The sequence below is a fragment of the Saimiri boliviensis genome, chromosome 4 (genome assembly GCF_048565385.1).
Source record: "Saimiri boliviensis isolate mSaiBol1 chromosome 4, mSaiBol1.pri, whole genome shotgun sequence".
NCBI lineage: Eukaryota > Metazoa > Chordata > Mammalia > Primates > Cebidae > Saimiri > Saimiri boliviensis.
Window position 1 is genome coordinate 87,230,740 of NC_133452.1, and position 12,291 is coordinate 87,243,030.

General features: G+C 51.0%; 2 protein-coding genes across 4 annotated transcripts in view; both read right to left on the reverse strand.

Moving 5' to 3' along the window:
* LOC101029201 (large ribosomal subunit protein eL42-like) overlaps positions 1 to 9,608 on the reverse strand; it is a 36,254-nt gene extending 26,646 nt beyond the window's left edge. Inside the window, exon 1 of the mRNA XM_074397798.1 lies at positions 1 to 9,608. This exon is cut by the window's left edge and continues 26,646 nt beyond it. Within this exon, the coding sequence (XP_074253899.1) occupies positions 7,309 to 7,629 (321 nt within the window). The 5' untranslated portion in view covers positions 7,630 to 9,608 and the 3' untranslated portion in view covers positions 1 to 7,308.
* CCND3 (cyclin D3) overlaps positions 1 to 11,719 on the reverse strand; it is a 125,215-nt gene extending 113,496 nt beyond the window's left edge. Inside the window, exon 1 of one of the 3 annotated variants that reach the window (XM_010333858.3) lies at positions 11,354 to 11,719. The gene's annotated coding sequence lies outside the window, so the exon portion shown is untranslated. The remainder of the gene's footprint in view (positions 1 to 11,353) is intronic. The other 2 variants (XM_074397795.1, XM_074397794.1) reach the window with 2 other exon arrangements.
* Positions 11,720 to 12,291: the final 572 nt, after the last annotated feature.

Here is a 12,291-nt window from a genome sequence, read left to right on the forward strand (position 1 = left end):
TCTGCTCTACTAGTCCTGAGATTGTGTACACAACAATGTCCCAACAGGGGACCCAGTGTAATCTCACACCTGCCCTGGTAGGTGGGTACACACACATGTGCAGGACACACACAGACTATGCATGAAAAGTCTGAGCCGGGCATGGTAGCTCACACCTGTAATCCCAGCACTTTGGGAGGCTGAGGTGGGTGGATCACCTGAGGTCAGGAGTTCAAGACCAGCCCGGCCAACATGACAAAATCCCATCACTATTAAAAATGCAAAAATTAGCCGGATGTGGTAGCACTCGCCTGTAATCCCAGCTACTGGGGAGGCTGAGGCAGGAGAATTGGTTGAACTCGGGAGGTGGAGGTTGCACTGAGCTGAAAGCATGCCATTGCACTCCAGCCTGGGCAACAGAGCGAGACTCTGTCTCAAAAACAAACAAACAATCCAATAAAAGTCTAACTGAGGTCGGAGTTATTTCAGCCACCAGACTCTCAATGACCTTGGACTAGCTACCTAACCTCTGTGCCTCAGGGACTTTATCTGCAAAATAAAAAACCTCATAGGATGTGTTTGCAAGGAATAGCTGAAAAGGGGGTTAATAAATATCCCTATTTATGATAAACTGACTGATGTACAAATGGCATAAAGGAAATGGCAGCACTTACAACAGCTCCTGCCACGTGGGAGTGTAGTGTCGAGATACGCCATTATTATCACAAATATCTTGAGAACCATGTGTCTGGGAATACATGAGGATTTGGAGAAAAGCCACACAACAGATTCCCACAAGAGGTACCGAAACTGACTCCTAGGACCTGTGTCAGAGGAAAGGCAGGGAAGAAACACTTTCGGAGGACCACCCAGCAGGCGTCCATCTCAAGCCCAGTGACTGTAAAAAGTTTTGAGTGAGAACCCAAGAGGCCAGGCCCAGGCCGGAGAAGGCTGCATCCTCGGAGATCGAGGGATGTGAGAGCAAAGCTCAGCCGGGTCCTAGAGGTAGAAGTCAAGTCAATTCCAGGAAAAGATGAGAGTTCCCCCTAGGACCAGCAGGTACCAGCTGACTGGAAGGAAGGTGGAGAAGGCTGGGAGAAACTAGAATGTTCGAAATCCTGGCCTACGCCCAGTCACCCAGTACATCTGAGGGTTTGTAACCCCGAGACCCTTTCTCTCTGAGATGCAAACAGATGCCACATTTGAAGAGTCTCCAAGTGTGCGGTTCTATAGCAGACACTGCTTGCAGAAAAGCCAGTGAGTGAAGCTGGGAGACAGGAAAGGCAGCCTTGCATCTCAGGGGCCCGCCGTGGGGAGGAAACGGCGCTCCTCCTCTCCATAACCCAGACAGCTTTGTGATAGCACTGGCCAGAGAAGAAGAAACTCCCCTGGGCCTTATTCCCAGTAGATTCCACAGCACCCAGCATGGCAGAGCTTAACAAACCAGAGCTTAAGATTGTGTGAATAATAAACAGACGTCTTCTCAGGGACGGACAGACCGGGGGACCTCACGGCCCCTGGCTGGTCCTCCCTCCTCCAGCTGGAGCCCAAGTTGGAGCTCAAGGTCTGCATCTGTTTGAGGCCCCTTTTCCGGCTTCCTTTCCCAGAACTCAGAGACCTCAGGGGAGGGGGCAGGGAGGAACAGCAGAGGGGGAAGAGAACAGAGAACAAGAGGGAGGGTGAGTTGGAGCAGAAAAAGCTGGGGCCAGAACTGGGAGTTTCTGGGACAGCCCCAGCTTCAAATATTCTATCCAACTGTCAGACCATAGGCCAGAACTTGTGGACTGATTTTCATTTTAGAAAAGAGGGGGGCCGGGCGCGGTGGCTCAAGCCTGTAATCCCAGCACTTTGGGAGGCCGAGGCGGGTGGATCACGAGGTCAAGAGATCGAGACCATCCTGGTCAACATGGTGAAACCCCGTCTGTACTAAAAATACAAAAAAATTAGCTGGGCGTGGTGGCACGTGCCTGTAATCCCAGCTACTCAGGAGGCTGAGGCAGGAGAATTGCCTGAACCCAGGAGGCGGAGGTTGCGGTGAGCCGAGATCGTGCCATTGCACTCCAGGCTGGGTGACAAGAGGGAAACTCCGTCTCAAAAAAAAAAAAAAAAAAAAAGAAAAGAAAAGAGGGTAACACGAAGCCATGGGTGGAATGGTAAGGAAGGAAACCAGGGCTGTCTCTTTGGATTTAGAGGGCCCCATGCCCACCCCGAGGAGCTCCAACTGGGAGATGATGATGCCCATGATGCAGTGATACTGACAGCAGCTGTCACTCAAAGGACGTATGGCCTGCCCACCATGCAGCAGGGCTTTGTGTGCATTGTCTCATAATTCTAGAGAAGTGTAGGCTCGGAAGTCTTTTTTTTTTTTTTTTTTTTTTTGAGACAGAGTTTTGCTCTTGTTGCCCAGGCTGGAGTGCAATGGCGCCATCTTGGCTCACCACAATCTCCGCCTCCCAAGTTCAGGCAATTCTCCTGCCTCAGCTTCCCGAGTAGCTGGGATTACAGGCATGCACCACCATGCCCGGCTAATTTTGTATTTTTAGTAGAGACGGTGTTTCTCCATGTTGGTCAGGCTGGTCTTGAACTCTCGACCTCAGGTTTTTTTTTTTTTTGAGACGGAGTTTCGCTCTTGTTACCCAGGCTGGAGTGCAATGGCGCGATCTTGGCTCACCGCAACCTCCACCTCCTGGGTTCAGGCAATTCTCCTGCCTCAGCCTCCCGAGTAGCTGGGACTACAGATGTGCGCCACCATGCCCAGCTAATCTTTGTATTTTTAGCAGAGACGGGGTTTCACCATGTTGGCCAGGATGATCTCGATCTCTTGACATCATGATCCACCTACCTTGGCCTCCCAAAGTGCTAGGATTACAGGCGTGAGTCACTGTGCCCGGCAGGAAGTCTTAATCCTGCAGTCTCTGTGCCTCCGCTTCCTTATGTGTAAAAGCAGAATAATGCCTTCCTAATAGTCTGCTGTGAGGATGCAAAAAGTTTCTTGACATACAGCAGTCATTCAACTAATATTGGTTATTATTAATTTTCACAATTACCCAGAGAGGTGGGGCCTATAATCATTCCCATTTTACAGACAAAGGAACTTTCATACAGCCAGAAAGGAGCCGAGCTAGAACTCAAACTCTTCTGTCTGTGGAGAACAGGTTCTCTCGACCACTAGATGAGAGATGGCACAGATTAGTGGTTACATGCACAAACGTTACAGCCAAATGGCTGAGTCAAACTTCCAGCTCAGCCACAGACGGGCTGTGTGGACAGAAGTGAGCTGCTCCACCTCTCAGTACCTTGGTTTGCTCACCTGCAAAATGGGTGTCTCTGGCCAGGCACGATGGCTCACGCCTGTAATTCCAGCACTTTAGGAAGCCAAGGCAGGAAGACTGCTTGGTCCACGAGCTCAAGACTAGCCTGAGCAACGGGGCGAAACTTCGACTCTACAAAAAATTAGCCGAGCACGCTGGGCTTGGTGGTTCATGGCTATAATCCCAGCACTTTGGGAGACTGAGTCGGGAGGTTCACGAGGTCAGGAGTTTGAGACCATCTGGCCAACATGGTGAAACCTTGTTTCTACTAAAGATATAAAAAATTAGCTGGGCATGGTGGCAGGCATCTGTAATCTCAGCTACTCAGGAGGCTGAGGCAGGAGAATTGCTTGAACCCAGGAGGCAGAGATTGCAGTGAGCCGAGATTGCACCACTGCACTCCAGCCTGGGTGACAGAATGAGACTCCATCTCAAAAAAAAAAAAAAAAAAAAGAAAAAAAAAATTAGTTGAGCGTGGTGGCACCATACCTGTGGTACCAGCTACCCAGGAGGCTGAGATGGAGCATCACCTCTGCCTGGCAAGGGAAGGTGAGGCTGCAGTGAGCTGAGATCATGCCACTGCACTCTAGCCTGGGTGACGTCTCAGAAAAATCAGGGTGTCCTTGCTCATTCTGGGCTCTGACTCTGTGTCCCTGGAGGTCCAGCAGCTCTGTGCCTCTCTAAAGGTCTGAGGGGCAGCAAGCAGATCTGGGCCAATGATGGAGGTACCAGCAACCCTCTCCTCTCCCTTCCTTCCAGAGATAACCCCTCACCCCTCACCTCAGGAGCAGCTGTCCTGGGGAATTTCATCCTGGTGGGAGAACTGGTCGGGCCACTGAGCGCAAATAGTTTTAGAGAGGTGGGGCTCTTGAGGCCAAGGTAGGCAGATCATGAAGTCAAGAGTTCGAGACCAGTCTGGCCAACATAGTGAAACCCCATCTCCACTAAAAATACAAAAAATTAGCCGGTTGTGGTGGCAGGCGCTTGTAGTCCCAGCTACTTGGGAGGCTGAGACAGGAGAATTGCTTGAACCCCGGAGGCAGAGGTTGTAGTGAGCAGAGATTGCTACTGCACTCCAGCCTGGGAAACAGAGTAAAATTCTGTCTCAAAAAAAAAAATAATAAAATAAAATAAAAATAAAGCTGTTCTCTGGGCCCTGGTATGTACACAGATGGGGATGGTTTGGGAGCAGAGGCCCCTTGACAGTCAGCGCCTGAAGAACCCGGGTATGCTCTTCACGCAATCCAGCCGCCCCTGGGGCGACACACTGGGCAACAGCCCCACCTGGTGGACGATCGGGGAACTACCATGGGCCGGGGAGTATGGGTGAGCAAAGGATGACAGAAGAGGGAAGCAGGAGAATAATCACAGCAGGAGTTTAAAGGCGAAGGGGCTTTGAGGTCGTCTTGCTGGCAGAAGCCCCTCTTACAGCATCAGCTCTAAGCCCCATCTGTTAGAAAGGTCTTACGTTTTTCGAAAATCTGCCTCCACCAGTCCCCCTCCCCTCTACTTCAAGGTTGTCAGGGCAACCTTTAAAATATTAGCGTACAGCTGCAGCGTCCCTCCTAAATCTTCCCCTTTGCTGCAACCTTCCAGTGTGACCTCAGCCTCCCACCTCCTGCATGTTTTTTTTTCACTTGTTGATCTTTTTTTTTTTTTTTTTTTTTTTTGAGACGGAGTTTCGCTCTTGTCACCCAGGCTGGAGTGCAATGGCGCAATCTCGGCTCACCGCAACCTCCGCCCCCTGGGTTCAGGCAATTCTCCTGCCTCCGCGTCCTGAGTAGCTGAGATTACAGGCACGCGCCACCATGCCCAGTTAATTTTTTTGTATTTTTAGTAGAGACGGGGTTTCACCATGTTGACCAGGATGGTCTCGATCTCTCGACCTCGTGATCCACCCGCCTCGGCCTCCCAAAGTGCTGGGATTACAGGTGTGAGCCAGCCACCACGCCTGGCCCGATTTTTTTTTTTTTTTTTTTTTTTTTTTTAGACAGAACCGTGCTCTGTTGCCCAGGGTGGAGTGCAAGGGCACAATCTCTGCTCACTGCAACCTCTGCCTCCTGGGTTAAAGCTATTCTCCTGTCTCAGCCTCCTGAGTAGCTGAGATTACAGGTGCCTGCCACCATGCCCGGCTAATTTTTGTATTTTTAGTAGAGATGGGGGTTTCACCATGCTGGCCAGGCTGGTCTCGAACTCCTGACCTCCAGTGATCCACCCGCCTCAGTCTCCCAAAGTGCTGGGATTACAGGCATAAGCCACCGTGCCCGGCCCAGAAAAGCACATTTTATGGGGGCTTTGCTGGGTCAAAAGCTGTTTTCTGGGCCCTGGTGTGTAAAGAGATGGGGAGGGGGTGGGAGCAGAGGCCACTTAAAACCAGTCAGCGCCTGAAGAACCCGGCAAATCTTCACCCAATCCAGCAGGCCCTGGGACGACATGCTGGGCAACAGCCCCACCTGGTGGACGACTGGGGAACTACCATCGGCCGGGGAGAATGGGAGAGCAAAGGATGACAGAAGAGGGAAGTGCGCGGAATCACAGCAGGGGTTACAGGCCAAGGGGCTTTGAGGTCGTCTCGCTGGCAGAAGCCCCTATTACAGCATCAGCTCTAGGCCCCATTTGTTAGAAAGGTGTTACGTTTTTGAAAATCTGCCTCCACCAGTTCCCCTACCCACTACTTCAAGGCTTGCCAGGGCTACCTTTAAAATATTTGTGTACCGCTGCCGCACCCCTCCTAAATCTTCCCCTTGCTGCAACCTTCCAGAGTGTGACCTTGACCTCTCACCTCCTGCATCTTTTTTTCACTTGGCTATCCTTTCTTTTTCTTTTCTTTTCGTTTCTTTTTTTAAAGATGGAGTCTCGCTCTGTGGCCAAGCTGGAGTTCAGTGGCGCAATCTCGGCTCATTGCAATCTCTGCCTTCGGGGTTCAAGAGACTCTCCTGCCTCCGTCTCCCAAGGAGCTGGGATTACAGGCGTGCACCACCATGCCCAGCTAGTTTTTGTATTTTAAGTAGAGATGGAGTTTCACCATGTTGGCCAGACTGGTCTCGATTTCTTGACCTCGTGATCTGCCCACCTTGGCCTCCCAAAGGGCTGGGATTACGGGGGTGAGCCACCGCACCCGGCCTGGCTATCCTTTCTTTTTTATTCTATTTTACTATTGTTATTTTGTAGCGACGGGGTTTCTCCATGTTGGTCAGGCTGGTCTCGTATGGCTATCCTTTCTTAAATACACTAACTTCCAAGGAATCCCTTCCAATTAATTCTATCCTCCTTCCAAACTAGCAACAGTATTTTTAAAATACCTTTAGATCAGCCAGGCATGATGGCTCACACCTGTAATCCCAGCACTTTGGGAGGCCGAGGAGGGTGGATCACCTGAGGTCAGGAGTTCGAGACCAGCATGACCAACATGGAGAAACCACATCTCTTTAAAAAAAAAAAAAAATTATATAAAAAAGAAAAAATACCTTTACGTCTCAGCCTCCCTGTTGCTCAGTGTTTTATATGTTAGGGAAGTCAATGGTCAGGTGGAGAGTTAATTCATAAGTAAAGAGCCTGGACTCTGAAATCAGACAGATCCTTGTTCAGCTCCCGGCTCTGACACTTACTAGCTAAATGACTTTGAGCAAGTTTGCCTTCCTGAGCCTCAGTTTCCTATCTGTAAATTGGAGATAGAGGTGCTTACTACCTGGAGTTGCAGTGCATAAATATTAAATGAGACAGTGCAGGTAAAACACTTAGGGACAGCTCCTGCAACACCGTTCAGCTCCTAAGTGGCCATTACAGCCACATTCCTCTGAGTTTAAAGATTGTAGGGAATGCTTTGGGAAACAGAACAGTGAAGGGGCCAAAGAAGGTGGAAGGGAGGCTTTCTGGAATTAGCCTTTCTCAACCGGCACAAATCCCAGGTGAAATCCAACAGATGGGTAACTTGTTCCAATCCCATTTCTTTCTTCTTCTTCTTTTTTTTTAACATAAGCTCAAGATTTTATTGTCTTCCTAAAAGTAAAGAAGACACTTAGAACTGGATCACTTGGCCCTTTCTCTTCTTACCTCCTCCCAGTTCAAAACGCTTGCATTTCTTAACCGCCGGCATTCTCTTAGATCTGCAGTTTGGCTCAAGGCACTCAAGCCTTAGCACAATCTTCTTTGTAGTTTCAGCCTTTTTCCAGAAAATCAGCTTAGTCTGCCCACAGTAGCCACTCTGCTTCCTGTCATAACGCGGCTTTCCCTGGGCATACAGAGAATCCTTGCCCTTCTTGTACGGTGTCACTTTGTGGGGTTGGTGCTTGCCACACTTCTTACAGAAAGTTTGGCGGGTTTTAGGAATGTTCACCATGTTTGCGTGAGTGCTATCAGCATGAAAAGAAAAAGCTATTTTTTTTTTTTTTTTTTGAAACAGAGTCTTGCTCTGTCGCCCAGGCTAGAGTACAGTGGCACGATCTTGGCTCACTGCAATCTCTGCCTGCCGGGTTCAAGCAATTCTCCTGCCTCAGCCTCTCAAGTAGCTGGGATAACAGGTGTGTGCTACCACACCTGGCTAATTTTTGTATTTTTAGTACAGACGGGCTTTCACTAAAAAAAATGTTGGTCAGGCTGGTCTTGAACTCCTGACCTCGGATCAGTCTGCCTTGGCCTCCCAAAGTGTGGGGATTACAGGTGTGAGCCACCGCGCCCGGCCCTCCTATCCCATTTCCAATGGTGTCGGTTGCCATTCCTAGAACTGAGCAGGCCTTGACACCTCTCTGAAACTTGAGGATTTAAAATTTAAATGTCTTTGAGGGCAAGATAAACACAACTACTGCTCAGCAGGGTAAGGGAAACTTGGCAGGGGCCCCAAAACTTTCCCCACCCCCAGCCCTCCCCAAACTTCCTCTTGTGGTTTTTCAAGAGTACAACCTGTTCTCAGCCTAGCCAGTACCTGGGGCAGGGGGCCAGGGCATGCCAAGGGCTCTGCTGCACCCCACCCTACCAGCGAGTGAGGGAGGAAGGTGCGTGGGAGAGGAGCAGCCTGGAGGGTTACAGTTCTGAACGTTCACATCCTGCTTACCTGTTTTCTCAGTGCAGCCACCCTCTACCCAGTTTCCACCCTTGACTCCCAGCATCAATACCCATGCCCCCAACAAACACCCTTTTCTCAAAGACAGAGGCATGAAAGCCTTTGACTGCAGGCAGAGAGGGATCGCCTCAAGGCCTCCCCAGACCTGTGGGGAGGGCTCCTGTAAGAAATTTAGAAGTGTTTCAGGAAGGAGGGGGGAAAGGGGCTGGCTGGCATGTGTGGAAACTGTCCTGTGGCCTCACTTGCATCACCAGCATTATCCAGCCTGTCTAGAGGGATGGGGCAGTATACACAGACGCAGCTTTGGAAGCAGGAGCTATGGGAAAGAGAGGTGGGAGCATCTTAAACTTGCACCCACTCCTTGGCCATCTTCCTTCCTCAGCCGCCAAGCTGGAATGCATGTCTAGAACGTGAGCATCTCTGATATTCTTAATTCCCAACAAAAGAGGTGTCTTGGTTTCCCATATCCACAGATTCTGGCACATCGCATCCATGTTGAGAAGTTCTTTCTTGAATATAATCTTAGTTCATTCCTCCTGGTTTATTCACATTCCCCCTTTCCCTTTGAGTGACGCTTACACAGGGAAAAATATGCGCGCGCGCACACACACACACACACACACACACACACACACACACACAGAGCCATCAGGAAGGGATACCAGCTCTGTGCAGTTCCCACAACCCTATTCCAGGCCTGCTGGGCTCACTGCAAACAGTACCAGCATCAAAGCTCAGCTAACAGATAGCTCTATCATCCAAGATACAGGACCACAGACTCCCTTTAGGAAACTCCTAAGTTCCTGGCTCAAGTGCACCTTTTATGAGGCAGGTTAGCCTAATGGTTAAGAATAAAGCCTCCCCGTCAGGCGGGGTGGCTCACTCCTGTAATCCCAGCACTCTTTGGGAGGCAGAGGCAGGGGTGGGGGGGTAGGGGGGAATCACCTGAGGTCAGGAGTTCGAGACCAGCCTGGCCAACATGGTAAAATCCTGCCTCTACTGAAAATACAAAAATTAACTGGGTATGGTGGTGGGCACCTGTAGTCCCAGCTACTTGGCAGGCTGAGGTAGGAGAATCACTTGAACCCGGGAGGAGGAGGTTCAAGTGATTCTCCTACCTCAGGAGGTTCAAGGTTCCTCCCGGGAGAAGCGATCTTGCTCACTGCAACCTCCGCCTCTGGGATTAAAGCCATTCTCCTGACTCAGCCTCCCAAGTAGCTGGGATTACAGGTGCCTGCCACCATGCCCAGCCATATATATATATATATATATATATATATATATATATATATTTTAGTAGAGACGGGGTTTTACCATGTTGGCCAGGCTTTGGCCAGGCTGGTCTTGAACTCCTGACCTCAGGTGATCCACCCACCTTGGCTTCCCAGAGTGCTGGGATTAGAGGCACGAGCCACTGCGCCCAGCCGATTTCTTGACTCTTACTACACGTCAGGCACTGTAACATGCCCTTTCTGTGTATCATCTCATCTTTCCCCCAGTTTTACAGAAGAGGAAACTGAGGCACACTGAGGATTAGGTCAAGTGCCCAAAGTCCCACAGCTGCCTAGTATTAGGATCCAAGCCCAGCATCTGAGTCCTGACAGGTACCTTAAATGGGGACGAATATGGTGCAGCCAGAGTGGTTGACAATCGAGGGAGAAAACCACTGGCAGCCACGGGCACCCCACACCCTGAGAGTGAGTCGGCAGGGCATAGACTACGACCGGCATAGACTAGGATTCTGCTGGAATTATCCAGACGCTTTCTGTTTTAAGTTCCGGGGGAAGCAACTCTGATTTGTTTACCATGACATCCCCAACAGCTGTGGGAATAGCCTGTGCAGACAGAGCATGGCCACAGCAAATAGGTGCTGAATGAATTCACAAGTTGGTGTGTCAGTCATTTCCCAAAGGAGCCCCGGAATTGAACGGACGGAAGAATCTGTGAGGAAGGAATGGGAGATCCACTTCTCCAACCATGTCTGGTCCCAAAGAGAAATGAGGTGGTGGGCAGAGGGCAATTGTCAGAGGAAATAGTCTCAGAGTCTAGGGATGGGGAGGACGTACCCAGGATTGTGTGGACTGTCACGTCACCCCCAGGCAGACCCCCTCCCAGCTGCACCCAGAAGGGAATTCCTGGGTTCTTGGGACCTAGCCCAGAAAACTGTCTTTTCTAGAATTCATCCTGTTCATTCCCTTCGTGCTAAGACAGTGGATTAAGGAGAGCAGGAATTGTTTCTGGGTTGCCACTTTATCCAAATGTCCAAAACCACAGCTCGGGTTCAGTCCAGCTCTGTGGAATAAGTGCCCCCAAAGACTTCCATGCGTTTCATCCTTCTGAATCCAACTCAAATGTCCTTTTCTCTCTAAAGCCTCCCGAATCACCCCAGTCAGTGCACATCGCACCGTATGTCTGTTGTTCTGTGATTCACATTAGCTGTGGATCAATAATCTCATTGTATCCGCAGCATCCCATATAATGCCAGGCACATAGTAGGTGTTCAATCAACGCAAATTAGTAGCTTAAGGCTCCCTTAGTCACAGCAACCAGTTTCTTCAGTTATTCCAGTTGTTGACACTTCAAGAAGCAGAGGCGGCTAAGACCATCACCTATGTACCAATCAGACACCACTGAGGGGTCCTTCCCTCCGGTCTCATCCCGGTGCACCGGCCAGAGCACCCACAGACTCCCCCTTTCACATTGGTCTGCCCTCCTCCTGGCGTCCCACCCTATCTTTGAGGTATGAGAAGAGCAACAGCTGGGTAAAACCACGGGGCTTCCAGATCAGCTGGAGGGGGCTGTGCGGCCTTTGGGGGTTTCCCTGCCTTCCAACTCCGTGCAGAACACCTCACTCCATGGGAAAGTGAGCCAAACTTTGGGTGTCAACTGGGCAGGGATGAGGACGCGGCGAACCCATAACCCAGCCAGCTCCGATCCCCAACGCGTGGTCTCCAGCCTGAGCTGTCATCCCATCTACCCCGGTTTCTCCAGCCCCCAAGCCTACCTTCTTGGCAGGTGAGCTCTCCGGAGCACCGATAGGGGCCGCAGACGCTCTCTCCCGCCGCCTCTGACGCCTGCCTTTGGGGAGTGGGGTTGTCACAACCACCCTCCGCGAGGAGGGGATTGCATCTCTCCCACAGGCGTCCGAACAGAGCCTGTCTCCACTCCCGCAGGGGCGACGGGTTATCGCGAAGTCCGCGCCTTGCCGCCGATCCCGAGCTGGGCAGGAAGTGGGGGGCGGAGGACACAAAGGGGCTGGTGCTCAGCTCAGCCAAGGTTCAGTGCCCGGCCCGCTCCACCCGCCGCCGCCAGGAGGCTCATCCGGCGCCGCGCACCCCGGCCCGCAGCCCCCGCCCCACGCGGCCTAGGTAAGGGGGCGGGGCGCCACGGAGGCTCAGGTGTGGGTGGTGGGACCGGCTCAGCGCGGGTTCCCAGACGGCTGCCTCCCAGCGTTCGGGACTCCTTGTGCTGACCAGGAAGTAAACAACATTCTGAGGCACAATTTCTTTCTTTTTCTTCTTTCTTTCTTTCTTTCTTTTCTTTTCTTTCTTTTCTTTTCTTTCTCTTTCCTTCTCTCTTTTTTTTTTGAGAAGGAGTCTCGCTCTGTTGCCCAGGCTGGAGTGCAGTGGCGCGATCTCAGTTCATTGCAACCTCTGCCTCCCGGTTCAAGCGAATCTCCTGCCTCAGCCTCCCGAGTAGCTGGGACTACAGATGCCCACCACCACGCCCGGCTAATTTTTTTTTTTTTTTTTTTTTTTTTTTTTTTTTTTTTTTTTTTTTTTTGAGACGGAGTTTCGCTCTTGTTACCCAGGCTGGAGTGCAATGGCGCGATCTCGGCTCACCGCAACCTCCGCCTCCTGGGTTCAAGCAATTCTCCTGCCTCAGCTTTTGTATTTTTAGTAGAGACGGGGTTTCACCATGATGACCAGGATGGTCTCGATC